Here is a 16027-nt window from a genome sequence, read left to right as displayed (position 1 = left end):
AAGATTCTCCATTTCTTTTAAATGGTTATAAATTTTTAGTGCCTTTTGTTTAATTATATTGCCATCTAATGAGATCCATTTTTTTACTGCAATCGTCAATCCAAATACAGAATGCTTTTCCATTTTTTGAATTATTGGCACTCAGACAAGCTCATATTTGCAGAAATTAAAGATCCTGCAAGATCCTCATTTTTCTTTATGGTCCAGATTATTACTTCATTTATATTTAAACTTTTTACAATATATAGTACCTTTCCCCCTTTTTAAGACAATCCAAAATTTGTATCTTTGATTCTAGAGAAATAAAATTTCTTTTGGGCAGTGCTTTTTTACTTTTCTTAGGCATAATTTAGAGTTGTAATTTAATTCAAAGCAGAAATTATTCCAATACGGTTCTTAAAAACAAAGTTTAGTAATACATACTTGGAAAAATTTATAAACGATAAAATAAAAGCCAAAATAAGTTTACGAAAACCTTAAAAGTCACAAACTGCACTCTTCAAAGTCACAATTTTTTATTAGACAATAATTTTTTTTGCAACATAATAGCAGTGTTTTCCCTGCACAAAATCTCAAAAATACCGTGTTATGCGAGGTTTGCCACAATTCTCTAACCATGTTAGAGCAAAACTGTGTTATATAAGTACTATGTTGTGCAAGGATTGACGCAATTTATCAATCATGTTATAGCGAAACCATATTGCAGAAGTACCTTGTTATACAGAGGTTGCCTGCATATTAACAAGGTAAATATCCTCCTCAGTCTTAATACAGTATACCAGGAGATTAAAAAAAAGATTTGGCAACTAGCAGAGAAAGAAAATCTCAAAGGTACAATTCAGTTGTACCTTTGAGATACAAAATACTTATTAGACAAAGGAATGATTAATAAAAGGACATACAATTTTATCAGACATACCAACAGTGAAACTCTGATATTATTTGAAGAAAAAAAAAAAAACAACACTTCAAAAAGAAGCATGAGCCTCCCTTAGGCTCATGGTTAGGAGTAAATGCAGTCTCAAGCAAGAAAAATTTAGGCAAATAGTTTCTATTTTAAATCCATTCAAAAAAGAATCAAGTCAAAAATTTGATTTCATCATTATAAAAAAAGAAAAAAAAAATTAACAACACTATCATGGTGAGTTTGGATATAGAGGAATATGTTCAACAAACATTCCAGTGAGAGAAGTAACAGTGTTATAAAAGCAAAACTAAGGGGGATGGGAAGTTAGAATTTGATAATTAAATTATTACGATTGATTTTGGAACTTATTTCAAATTTGAAGGGAAGGTGTACAGAGAGAGACATTGAAGTTAACTAATTAAGCATGGAGAACCCACTATCACCACTCATGGCTGACATCTTTATGGAAGATTTTTGAAGAGACAACTACTGGCTTGATCACTTTATGACTCTCAGTGTGGATTAGATATGTGGGAACATGAGGAAACAAAACAATTTTACGAGTATATGAATAACAGACGTGCAACTCTTAAGTTCAAATTGCAACATGAAGAGGATGGGGAAAATGTCATTTTTCAATGTCTGGGTGAAGAGAAAACAAAATTACATTATTACTGAAGTAAAAAGATGGACTCAAGTCACTTCTTTACTCAAGAAAAGTACTTTCAGTACTTTTCTTGAATAAAGTACCACTCCACATAAACAGAAAAATACTGCACGAAAATACTCCATTTTACCAAAACTAGACTCAAATTCCTATTTTAACACACATGCCTTGTCCACCAGTGCCATAATATCCTCATTACCAAATTCCTTCCTGTGAAAGTGTAGCAGACAAGTGCAGAAAATACCTTTATCAACTTCCTCATCATGATTGACCATTTTGACAATATATATGGCTCTCTCTCTCCTTTTCCAAATCTTGTTTCTCAAGATTTGAATGAGAAGCATGCCATCAGATCCCTCAGGACATTAATGACCACAGGCCAGATCTTTCACACCCCATAAATGCAGTTCTATGCAACTAAGAGCATTATCAAGAAGAAAAAGTATCTTGAATGGAAATTTCTTGCTTCTGCAATAGGGCTTCAATTCCTGTTCAAGATGAATCAGAAAAAGAAAAAAAATTTAGCAGAAGTAATCCAGGCCTTCCTACTGGAGTGTCAAACAACAATTAAATGATCTTTTGAATAACCTCAAGCATCCTGAAATAACATAGTGAACCATTACAGTCAACCTTGTAAACCCCAATGCATTTCTCCAAAAGCAGTGTGTAACAATCTATTGCATACTTATAACATTTCTTATGTAGGAAAAACTACAGGAAGCTCCCCTACCACTCCACACAAACTTTCAAGTTGGGTTTCTGAGGACTTCCACATCTTATTTTAGAAACTAGTTATTTATTTTTATTTTTTTTGGTTTTTAGGAGTATTAGCAACTAAGACTATATTGCTCCAGGAATAAGCGGTGGTCATTCCCTGACCTTTCCGCATCCTCCGTATTTGGTGGTGACGGGCTCAAACCCCAGTCTAATCAAGTGTGTTACGCACTGCTGCTCCTTCCCACCTGGCTATGGAGGCGCCTAGAAACTAGTAGTTTGATGCCAAAACATGCCACTTCTTGTCTTCTTGTTTTTTTTTTCCCCCAAGAAGCACTAGCAGTATAGCTATGTTTTAAAGTTTGGGTTTTGTTTCAAACAGATGTTTAATTGTGAATTTTTGTAAACATTTAAATGTTTTGGTATGCTGTCTTCAATGGATAACACATTTACCTATATCTGACAAACCACCAGCAACTAGCAAAACTGGTAGATATAAAGACCTTTTTCCTACCTTTGGAAAGGCACATAAGATTTTCAAAAAAATCTAGCAGACAATAATATGCTATCCATCTCACTTTAATGTGTTACTGCTGTGTCAATGTTAAATTGACATAAAAATGGCATATTAAAGTGAGATATGGTGTGATCTTTTGATCCATTAAGTACAAATATCAGTCTTCATTCCTTAGTCTGGGCTAGAAATAAAGTGCGTTTACATAACCAATTGTGTAAGAATTCCATTGACACAATAAGCTTTTTATGATAAATTAAAAATTTTAGCTCTATAGCTGCATTGAGTTGTTCAGGATTAACGCCAAGATAACTTTAATCATGAGGTATTACAGTTTTAAACAGAAATTAAAAGGAAAAAATTAACTAGGATGCTTATTTAATAAACGACTTCAATTTTTCACGTGAATCACAAATGGCAATATTAAATAAGTTTACTATAATATACTACCTATATTTTAAAAATAATGAGTAGAAAAAAAAGGGGGGGGGATGGGGATTCTGCTTTCATGAAAATGTATCTTTCCAATCATCTGATTATTTAAATAAAATCTAAATATAACATTAGCAAATCAAATCATTACATTATAATAAAAGAAATTAAACATACCACAATAACAGCCAAAAGTCCAGGCTTAAAATCTTTAAGGCAATTCTTGAAACTAATGTCAAATGGTGAATAAGAAAATTGTCCTTCATCATTCAGTGCTACCTCTTGTTTCCCTGTAGCTGAATCAAGTACAGTAGCCTCCACAACAAGATAATGTCTGTTGATGTTAGGAAACCAGCCTATTTTATTACGTTCCTTGAATTTTTCAACATTGATGGTATATTCTGCAACTCCTTCTTCTAGCTAAATTACAAAGTGTATTAAAAATAAATATGCTATTACAAAGATAAGTTACTTGCATATAAACTGCTGTAAATGTTTCAAGGAGCCTCTCCAGAACAGAGCCACTCAACAATTGGAGTCTGTAACTTAATACTTTAATAAAACGACAATGAATATTTATAATATACACTGCCTGGTTACTTATTAAGCCCACGAAGGTTTGAGCTATATGCAATAATGTAAGTAAAAATTATATAAATAAAAGTGGTCATGATATGCAACTGTGCAACGTATGCTGTTGTTGTTGTTGTTGTTATTTGGTTTTTAGGAGCATTAGCAACTAAGGCTATATTGCTCCGGGGATATGCAGTGGTCATTCCCTGACCTTTCTGCATCCTCCATATTTGGTAGATCACGGGCTCGAACCCCGGTCTAATCAAGAAGCAGGTGCTACGCACTGCCGCTCCTGCCCACCTGGCTACGGAGGCACCCACAACATATGCAAGTACTACACCACTATAAGGTATAAGGTATGTTCGTGTCGGATGGCACCTGGGATTTCTCCCATCTCCGCGTGTGTTTCGCTGCATCGAGAGCAGTACACTGTCAAGCCAGAGATTTGAACATGTGTGGGCCGTGTCTGTGCAGTTTGATGTGTTGTGCCCATTGTTTATCCGGCTTATTGGCCGCCAGGCCCCTAGTGGGGCCCAACGTTGCCCATACCCTGCTACATGGAGGCTAGCCGGGTGTATCCAGTATCACAACAAACTGCTCTGGCAGGTCCTGCCACCTAGTTTCCTGGGATTTCAGTGGCTAGGGCCTATTAAAAAAAAAAAAAAAATTGCGTTTGACATTAATGCTTAATGGGATTGCTGTCAGGAAATCAATGGTTGGGGTTGAACGCTAAAGAGATGTAGTACTACACCACCTGTCTATTGCCCACCTGTCTATTGCCCACCAGTAAGAAACAGAGACGATCTCACAGACTTCCAAAGAAGTATGATTGTTAGTATGCATTTAGCAAGTGCTACAGCAGACAGAATAGATGCACCTGTTGAGTGTTCAAATCCAAAGTGTCATTTGAGTCTTTGGTGAATGAGAATATGCCTGAAAACATCTGTGAATGAAGAGATGTTACAGAGCAAAATGCACTCCTCTAGAGCAGATTATCAAGTTTAATCACTGCCAAACAAAAGAACACAATTAATCTGTACATTTAAAGATTTTGATATCACACAGGGATCAGTTCCTGCATAATCTCAAGAACCCTACAAAGAATGAATGCACTATATAATGAGGCATTTATGGACACCATTGATCTTGAACACCAACTAGAAAACATGGCTGCACGGGTGCCAAAAATGCAAGGGAACTGGATACAGGTCAGGTGGTTCAATGAGAACTGATTTACAGATTTCAATGCTGACAGAAAAGTGCACTCCAGCCAGTGGCATGACTAAGGCAATTCAGCCAATGCGATGTGTGTTGGAGCCCCATGACCGAAAGGGGGCCCACTGCCCTTCTACCTGAAACAGAAAAAAATTTAATTGAAAACGTACTCAATAAAAAAAAAAAAAAAGTCCCTGCCTGCTTCGCAGTTCCTGTTTATAATGACTGATTTGTCCATCATAGAAAGCAACACAACTCTGAACTCTAGCACCCCTCTCCCAACCTTCTCCCATAGTAAGGTAGCGGATTCATGATTTCCACTCAATGTGCTATGTTCATATAAACAGGTTTCCTTTTTATAAACAAAGGCGAAGAAATAGTCACTACGTCCAAGGTGCCAAAAAGGGAAAAGCGATTAATGATACTGCTGTTTGTTTCAGTTAAATCCAAACCAAAACTACAGTATCTAAAGGGTGTAGTTACTTTTCCCCAATCATCTCATAAATGACTCATGATATTATAACTCACATGGTAGTGCGCATCCATTTTTAAAACAGTAATGGATCAGCATTAGTGGTGGTAAAGTGTTGGTTATTGAGATTAAGAGTGATGTATTCTTCTACATAACGAGTGACAACATAACCAGAGTAAGCCGTGCTGAAAGTCTATAAGTGTAATTTTAGATTTGTGCTAATACTCAGTGTTATTTTGTTTTTCCTCAGTATTTTGTTATTTAGTTCAGTATAAAATTTTATAATTATTTTTCAAATTAACCTTGGAGAAAAAGCATAAAAGCAGTGCTTTTAAACACAAAATAAACTGCACTGCTGACAAAGCTCTAACAACAGAAGTTAAAATAATTCCAAATTTGTATTTTGCGTATTCTAAATCATGTAAGTCAATATATTACTTTATTTAATTTTCAGAATTTATTTTCCATATTTATATTTACAGAATTGAATATTATTTTTATTTTATATAGTATTCATAAAGATTTAATACATGTTTACTGCTGCATTGTTAATTTTTTATTTTTACCATAACTGAAGTGACATCCCGGATTATGCAGGACAGTTTTGGATTTAAGTCATTTGCCCCACATTGCAAAAACTGTCCCAGAAAAATGTTCTAGATTCGAAATGTAGCCTCCTTACTTAATGACAAACATAATGCAAATCATTTGCATTCTGTTTTCTGGAAACCAATGGTGCAACAGAAAAGAGTTTTTTTGGTAGTAAGTTGTGGAAGTCAGAAAAAAAAACAACTGACAGTAGAAATTCTGACAGCAATACTACAAGTTAAGTGCAATTTTGCTAATCCTTGCAAAGAAACAGCAAATAATGAAAAATTAAGAAAAATTCACTCCACAGAAAATATATTTATATCATTTAATTCCTATTGTTTTTATTGTTTAACCAAAACAAATATTTTGAGGGGGGCCCACACTAAACTTTGCATTGGGGCCCACTCTTTCTAGCTATGCTGCTGATTCCAGCAGCTCCTTTATATGGTGTGGGGCATGTTTTCATGACATACTGTTGACCCTATGCTCCGACTAATACAGATGTGTATTATTGGGAATACATGGCCAAGAGTATCTGCACATCTGAACATTACTGTGAATCAGGTACACCAATGTCGCAAGTTTAGCCCTATGGACAGCTGCACTTTCAAGATGACAAAGTAATCATCCAAATTACCAAAATTCTGGAAAGCGGCTTCAGAAATGTGTAAAAATTGAAGCATCTGCCAGGCCAGCCTCAATCCCATTGGGCATCTATGAGGTCAAATAGAAAGGAGCCCACCAGCACAATCCTATACCGACATCACACAAGGAATTGAGGGCATGAATGGTCAACTTCTTAACAACTTGTTGACTCTACAGTGCATTCCGTCAGAGCAGTGATTCGGACCAATGGTCCAATACACATTTTAATTTCCCAGATATTAAGTGGGATTTGTGGGTTGGTCACTTGAACACTAGCAAGACTTTTGTGGATTTACTGGATGATTGTTTTCTACAGCAGCATGTTCAAGAGGGAACGTGCTGCTGTAGAAAAACTTCCAGAGGGAGTAAACCTCTTGATCTGATTATCAGCAGTGATTATTCATGCATTAAGAATTTACAGATAAAGGAACCACTAGATGGCAGTGCTCACAGTATACTGATGTGGGATTTACTTAAAGATGCAACTACCATTAGGGGTAAAGGAAAGGGTTTTTGCTTTTGCAAAGGTGACTACAATGGTTTCAGACAGTTTTTAAATTCTATACAGTGGAACTAACAGCTAATTAGAAAAGGGAAGCATTCAAGGAATTAATCTTGGAAGCTACTAGGCTTTTCGTACCAACTAAGAAATACTGTTAAAGGTTTAGGCTTAAATGGATGTCAGATGAACTAATGAGACTCGTGACAGAGAAGAAAAATGCATGGGATGCATATAAAGAATCAGGTGACACAGAAGCTTATGGTAGATATAAGTTAGTCTGTAATCAAGTCACAAAGGAGGTTAGGCAAGCTAAGGCAGACTACAAGAAATCTTTGGCAAAGGATGCAACGAAAAACAGCAAAGAGTTCTTTACTTATATAAACTGTAGAAAAAAGGGGACGAATCAAATTAGCCCACTTGATATCGATGGTTCAACTGTTGATGATTCTGCTCAGGTAGCTGACAAACTGAATGAATGTTTTGCATCTATATTCACACATCAGGAGATTAGGTAGGGGAATGCCAAAAGTTTATCAAACTCTTAACAAGGAGCTAAAGGATTTTGTAATAACTGAAAGCAAAGTGGAGGAGAAATTGTTAAAGTTAAACATAAGGAAGGCACCTGGGGTGGGTGGGATCTATCCAGTTATATTAAAGGAGGTGGCAAAGGAAGTAAGCAAACCCTTAGCCATAATTATGAGAGCATCCTTGGATTCAGGGGAGATCCTGACGAACTGCAGATGTGGAAATGTTTCTCCAATTCACAAAGGTGGTTCAAAGAGTGACACAAATAATTACAGACCTGTTAGTTTAACTTTTTTGTGGAGAAAATAATGGAGTCACTAGTTAAAGAAGCATTGCAGGATCATCTAAACAAGATTGCAGTTATAGTTCAGACTAGAATTTCTTCCTGAGAATTCCCCAGAAAAAGTCGTAACTTTAAAATTCCTGATTCCCGGGAAAGGCAAAAAAATTTCCGAGAAATTGAGATTTTTTTTTATTTTTGTAATATACAGACTGCTATATAGTTTATTTTAAAATGCTTAATTTTTATTTAAATATAGTTACAAATAACCATTCCATTTTTTTTAATCTAATTTTGCAATCTATATTCTCATCCAATCAGAAAAATACTGTGCTTTCGCCACAAGAATGGGGATAATTTCCAGATAAAATAATCATGTATTCCCTGAGTTCATCATAATTCCATTCCCTTTTCTGTGGGTTAGTGCATGTGTAGTGCAAGACACAAAGTCTTACAAATACTTATTTCTCTGAATAAGAATAGCAGGCAGAAATAAAACAAATTAAAAAAATCAAAAACACCAATAGCACTGACAGTAGCAAAAGTTACAACAAAGACAATTTTGAATCTGAATACAATGTTTGAAGAAAACAGTGAATTAGATTTTGATAAAGAAGAATCTGTTTTGCACAGAGATGTTTCTGCAGTAAAATCTAGTATGAGAAAAATTGTTGAACTATTTAAACAGCCTCCAGTAAGAAATACTATTTTACAAGAAGAAATAATAAAGAGAGAACAAATAGAATTACAAGTCATTTTACACGATTTTTAAGAATTTTAACACTGATAAAAATTTATTTAGATGAATTAAAGCTCTCTCTCATCTATTGAAGGACAGATATCGAAAAATCATCAAAGATATATCCCGTGCGACTCACAGCTAAAACATTAGCATTAGTTGAAGAATATTATGCAAGAAAGCAAGCTTATACATAGGCAAAAAAAAAAAAAAAAACCTTCCCATTTCACCCATCCATTCACTCCAAATGTTTGTCTAGTTCAGCCTTAAATTTATTTAAGCTACCAACTTCCACAACAGCAGATGGAAGTCTGTTCCAGCAAGCAACTACCTGCTGGCTAAAGGCAAACTTCTGTTCATCTATTCTACAACTGACTTTCCTCAATTTGAATCTATGCCCCTTAAGGTTCTTAATCTGAGCAAGCGGAGGTATCCTATCACCACTGAGCTTGCTCAAACCATTCAAGGCCTTATTCACCTCAATCATATCACCTCACAGGTGCCTAGTCTCCAGATGCTGCAACTCGCAGAAATAAGTCTTTCTTCGTAAGTGCATCACCCCATTATTCTTTCACCAATCTTGTTTCCCTTCTCTGTACTTATTCTAACAACTCTACCTCCTTGCTAAAATAAGGCCACCAGACCTATACACAGTACTCAAGGTGTGGCCAAAAAAAAAAATAATAAAATAATTCCTGACCATTGCCTTATAAAAAAGGATAATCACCTCTTGCCTCTGCTAGCATAATTCCTATATATCATTGACAAAACTACATGATCTGCTCTGGCAGCCTATCTGTACTGCTCAAAGAACTTCATATCTGACTGCACAATTACTCTCAGGTCTTTTTCATTCTCAACCTCTCTGAGTGTAGTACCACACAGTTTAGGTGCCTCCGTAGCCAGGTGGGAAGGAGCAGCAGTGCGTAGCACATGCTTCTTGATTAGACCGGGGTTCGAGCCCATCACCACCAAATACGGTGGATGTGGAAAGGTTAGGGAATGACCACCACATATCCTGGAGCAATATGGCCTCAGCTGCTAATGCTCCTAAAAACCAAAAAACAAACAATACCACACAGTTGGTAAGTTTCTCTTGGGTTACTGATATCTATATGCAGTATTTTGCATTTGTCAATGTTAAATTTAAGTTGCCACTTCTCAGCCCATCTGTCTAACTTTCTAGATCCTGGTGTAGTAGCATACTGTCATTAACAACCCTGCCAACCTTTGTATCATTTGCAAACTTGAACATTAAGCCTGATATATCTTCATCAATATCATTGATAAATACACAAAACAACAATGGACCCAGCACCAAACACTGGGGGACTCCACTAATAACATTAGTCCACGTAGAGCAGTGTCCATTTATTACCACTCTCTGCAGTCTCCCCATCAAACCTTTATCCATCCCTTTATCCATTGCAGCAACTTGCTCTTAATGCCATACCGCTCCAATTTGTACAGCAGTCTTACATGTGCAAAAGTGTCAAAAGCTTTCCTGAAATCCAAGTATGTGATATCAAAATTATTTTTACATCCAGTTCCTTTGTGACCACATTGTAGTATCCAATCAAATTGGTCAGACAAGACTTCCCCTTAACAAACCCATGCTGTGTCTGAACTATTGCTGTAGTCTTGTCTAGGTGATCCTGTATCGCCTCTTTAACCAGTGACTCCATTATTTTCCCCAGAGCAGAAGTTAAACGAACAGGTCTATAATATGTGTCACTCTTTGAGAATTGGGGATACTTTTGAACATCTCCAGTCCATGGGGACCTCCCCTAAATCTAAGGATGCTCTCATAATTATGGCTAAGGGTTTGTTAACTTCCCTTGCTGTCTCCTTCAATATAACTGGATAGATTCCATCCACCCCAGGTGCCTTTTTTATGTTTAACTTCAACAATTTCTCCTCCACTTTGCTCTCAGTTATTACAAAATGACTTAGTTCCTGTTAGAGTTTGATAAGCTTCTGGCATTCCCCTCCTTGAATAACTCCTCGTGTGTGAATGTAGATGCAAAATACTCATTCAGTTTATCAGCTATTTGAGCAGGATCATCAATAGTCGAACCATCTGTGTTAAGTGGACCAAACTGATTCATCCCTTTCTTCTAGAGTTTACATAAGTAAAGAACTGTTTGCTGTTTTTCTTTGCATCCTTCGCCAAAGATTTCTCGTAATCTGCCTTTTCCTGCCTAACCTCCTTTGTGACTTGATTACAGACTAGCTTATATCTGCCATATGCTTCTGTGTAGCTTGATAATTTATATGCATCCCATGCATTTTTCTTCTCTGCCATGAGCCTCATTAATTCATCTGATATTCATTTAGGCCTGAACCTTGAACAGTATTTTTTAGTTGGTATGAAAAGCCTAGTAGCCTCCAAGTTTAAGTCCCTGGAGGCTACTCATTTAGAATTCACTGTTGGTGACATCAGTTGATCCCACCATATAGAATTTAAAAACTGTGTGAGACCACTGCAACCACCTTTACGAAAGCAAAAACCCTTCCCTTTACCCACTTGAAGGTTGTTATATCTTTAAGTAAATCCCACATCAGTAAACTGTGATCACTATCACCTAATGGTTCCTTTATCTGCAAATTCTTAATGCAAGAATAATCACTGCTAATAATCAGATCAGGAGTATTACTCCTTCTGGTTGCCCCTCGAACATGTTACTGGAGAAAACAATCCTCCAATAAATCCACAAAAGTCTTGCTAGTGTGCGAGTGACCATCCACAAGTTCCAGTCAATATCTGGATAGTGAAAATCCCCCATTACAAGACATTCTGATTTACTGGCCCACTATTTCTCTGAATAACTGTTTATTGTACTCATCAGATTCATTAAGCCTATAACACACTCCTACTCTCATTTTCCCTTTCCCAGTGTTTATGTCACACCAAACAGACTCAACATTGCACTGTCCACCCATGTCAACTAGACACACTTCCTTAGATTTTGTGTTTCTTAACTAACAGCATAACCCTCCCCCCCTTCCTACCCTGTATATCCTTTCTGTACACATTGTACTACTCCAAAAATTCCAATTCTGCACTGCTTATATCTGTGTGACACACCATGTCTCTGATATCCCAACAATATCTGCCTTTGATACCTTGATCAGCACTTCAAATTCATCAAATTTATTTACTATACTTCTAGCATTGCTGTACATGAAAGTATACATGCACCTGTTCCTACTCTTAGTTACCCTAACACAGCCCATGTATTTACTTTTTCCATGATGACTCTCAGCAGCTCTTGAAATCCACAGCAACTTGCTCTCTAGACTGCTGCTCATTACAATAGAAGCAGTGCAAGAATCACTTTTGTCTCCAAGCGGAAGAATCTATAATACTCCCAAGGAGAAGAATGTCATCAGCATTGAGCTGACTCAATCCATTCATCTCTCCATGCCTAGTCTACAGATGCTGCAATTTTTATAACTTAAGCCTTCCTAGGTAAGAGCACCCTTTCATTCCCTTCACCAATCTCATTGCCCTTCTCTGCACCCATTCCAGCAGATTTTCATTATTCCTAAAATGAGGCCTCCAGACCTATATAGCGTACCAAGGTGCAGCCTAATCATGCTTCTACAAAGGTATAATCTCCTCCTTATCCTTGCTAGCAAAATTCCTGTATATCACTGATAAAACCCCATGAGCTGTTATGGCAGCCTGTCTGCACTGCTCAGAGAACTTCATATCTGACTGCACAATTAACCACAGGTCTTTTCAATTTCTAATATGCTGAGTGTAATGCCATACAGTTGGTATGTTAATCTAGGATTACTGCTACCCATATGTCAATGTTAAACTTCAACTAAATGCCAACCTCACCTATCCATTCTGCACCTTGTTATTACTAATGAGGCTCTGGCAGCCAAGTCACTGGCACATAACTGTTTCATCATATTGAAGGAAATGACAATATTATAATCCAATACAGTGGGTTCGTGATGGCATTCTCATCATTGGACTCACTACCCTTAGGCTAGCAACCAATTAGTAGGACACTCAACTTGCTTTCAAGTCTAGAAATGAAATTAGCTGGATGGATTAACATGGTAATGACACAGATGTATGTCTGTGTCATTACTTGGAATGTCCAAGGCACAGGTTATAAAGATAAACAATTAGATGAAACTCTTAAGTAGAAAGAACATAAAAATTGAAGTAATAGTAGTAGTAGTAGTAGTAGTGGCACATGATGCAAGAAAGCAAGTGTAGGAGCTTATGCAGCATCAGCCAAAAAAAAAAAAAAAAAAAAAAAAAAATCATCACGCCATTCCCTCCAAATGCCTGTCCAGTTCCTCCTTAAATTTATTTAACCTATCAACTTCCACAACGACAGATGGAAGTTTGTTCCAGCAATTAACCACCCGCTGGCTAAAGGCAAATTTCCGCACATCTATTCTACATCTGTCCTTTCTTAATTTGAACTTATGTCCCCGTAGGTTCGTAATCTGAACAAGTGGAAGGATCCCATCAGAATTCAGCGTGCTCAACCCATTCAAGGCCTTATAGACCTCAATCAGATCACCGCGCAGGTGCCTAGTCTCCAGCCACTGCAATTTGCAGAACTTAAGCCTCTCTTGGTAAGAGAATCCCTTCATTCCCCTCACCAATCGTGTTGCTCTTCTCTGTACACGCTCAAGCAAATCTACATCCTTCCTAAAATGAGGCCTCCAGACCTGTACGCAGTACTCAAGGCGTGGCCTGACCATTGCCTTATACAGAGGGACAATCACCTCCTTTTCCCTGCTAGCAAAATTCCTATATATCATTGACAAAACCCCATGACCTGCCCTAGCAGCCTGTCTGCATTGCTCAGAAAACTTCATATCTGACTGCACAATTACTCCCAGGTCTTTTTCATTTTCTACCACCTTAAGTGTATTACCACACAGTTGGTACGTTTCTCTGGGGTTACTTCTACCCATATGCAGTACTTTGCATTTGTCAAGGTTGAACTTCAGTTGCCACTTCTTAGCCCATCTGCCCAAATTATCTAGATCCTGTTGCAGTAGCACACTGCCATTACTGTTATTAACAACCCTGCCAACCTTTGTGTCATCTGCAAACTTCGACATTAAGCCTGATATACCTTCATCAATATCATTGATAAATACACAAAACAACAGTGGACCCAACACCGAACCCTGTGGGACTCCACTAATAACATTAGTCCATGAAGAGCAGCACCCATTGATTACCACCCTCTGTCTTCTCCCACTTAACCATCCTTTTATCCATTGTAGCAACTTACCCTTAATACCATTCTGCTCCAATTTGTACAGTAGTCTTCCATGCGCAACAGTGTCAAAAGCTTTCCTGAAATCCAAGTATATGATATCAAAATTATTTTTCGCATCCAGTTCCTTTGTGACCACATCATAATAACCAATCAAATTTGTCAGACAAGACTTTCCCTTAACAAACCCATGCTGTGTTTGAATTATTGCTGCAGTCTTGTCTAGATGATCCTGCAATGCATCTTTAACCAGTGACTCCATTATTTTACCCGGAACAGAAGTTAAACTAACTGGTCTGTAATTACTCGTGTCACCCTTCGATCCACCTTTGTGAATTGGGGACACATTTGCACATCTCCAGTCCGTGGGAACCTCCCCTGAGTCCAAGGATGCTCTCATAATTATGGCTAAGGGTTTGCTTAGTTGCTTTGCCGCCTCCTTTAAAATAACTGGATAGATCCCATCCACCCCAGGTGCCTTTCTTATGTTTAACTTCAACAATTTCTCCTCCACTTTGCTCTCAGTTATTACAAAATCATTAAGCACACTGCTACAATTTGATAACCTTCTTCCATTTTCAAACTGTAATAATTCCTCACGTGTGAATGTAGATGCAAAATACTCATTCAGTTTGTTTGCTATCTGAGCAGGATCATCAACAGTCGAACCATCGATGTCAAGTGGACCAATCATATTCATCCCCTTCCTTTTAGAGTTTATATAAGTAAAGAAATCCTTGCTGTTTTTCTTAGCATCCTTTGCCAAAGATTTCTCGTAATCCGCCTTCGCCTGCCGAACCTCCTTTGTGACCTGATTACAGACTAGCTTATATCTGCCACAGATATAAGCTAGTCTGTAATTTCTGGGACAGATATAATTTCTGGGACTAAGAAAAATATAAAAGGTTTGAAATTAATTAATAACTACAAACAGGTATACAGTGGTGTAGGAAGTAAAGAAAGAACAAAGGCAGGACAAAAACCTGATGCTATACAAATCCCCAGAAAAGAAAATTAATGACTATATTTACTGGAGTGAAAGAATACTACAAATTGGAATTAAATTACATCAAGGATACCTGATCATCATTGGGGTATATGCACCAGTGGAAGGCAAGGAAGAAAATAGTGATAGTTTCTACTCTTCTTTACAAGAGGTAATGACCAAACAAAACAAATCAGATCATCTTGTAGTAATGAGTGACCTAAATGCTAGAACTGGCAATAGTAAAATCAATTCAATTAAGTGTATATGACAAGCAAATTAAGACATAAGTGGGATAAGGCTGACTGATTTTGCAACCTAAAATAACCTACAGATTACAAATACTTTTTTTCCACACAAGGACTGCTACAAATACACCTGGTCAGCACAAAGCAGTAGGTCAATAATAGATTATATATTAGTAAAAAAAAAAAAAAAAAGTAACAAAATTCGTTTTGGACACAAGTGTATCCAGAAGTTTTGAGCTGGAAACTGACCACTTTCTACTAGTTTCGCCAATTAGATTCCCACCATGACAGCTGGAAAACAAAATTTAAAAAAACAAATAGAAACAAAGAATGAAGAGTGCTTCAACGTGAGCCTTTTGTATGACCTTCGTCTCAGATGACTTATCAAACGGAGAGTTAAAAAAATTGATACAAGATATACAAACTAGAAAATCTGTCGAAGAAGAATGAACAAACATTAAAACAGGCAGCATCTGAAAGTTTAGACAATTAGAAAAGATAGGGCCACAGAAGAGGTCTACACAATTGGATGAAGAAATTTCAAAAATTATAGAGGATAAATGAAATGCTTTTAAGAAATACTTATCAACGAAATCAGCTAATGATAAAAGTGAATATAACACAAAAAAAGCCATAACCAAAAGAAAAGTCAGTCAGGAAAAGGAATAGAGAAAGCAGGAATAACTTTGTCTCAAACTTAGAAAGAGACCTAACAAAACTAAGCCCGGTTACTTATAAAATCTTAAATAACTTA

General features: G+C 36.8%; 1 protein-coding gene across 1 annotated transcript in view; it reads right to left on the bottom strand.

Annotated features, from left to right (window-relative positions):
- Positions 1–16027, bottom strand: part of LOC150081006 (venom factor-like) — a 785003-nt gene that overhangs the window by 637824 nt on the left and 131152 nt on the right. Inside the window, exon 9 of the mRNA XM_090382066.1 lies at positions 3412–3654. Within this exon, the coding sequence (XP_090238192.1) occupies positions 3412–3654 (243 nt within the window). The remainder of the gene's footprint in view (positions 1–3411; positions 3655–16027) is intronic.

Source organism: Mastigoproctus giganteus, chromosome 9, assembly GCF_048544385.1.
Source record: "Mastigoproctus giganteus isolate SK-2022 chromosome 9, ASM4854438v1, whole genome shotgun sequence".
NCBI lineage: Eukaryota > Metazoa > Arthropoda > Arachnida > Uropygi > Thelyphonidae > Mastigoproctus > Mastigoproctus giganteus.
Note: the sequence above shows the minus strand (reverse complement) of the source record. Positions and strands in the feature narration are given on the sequence as shown.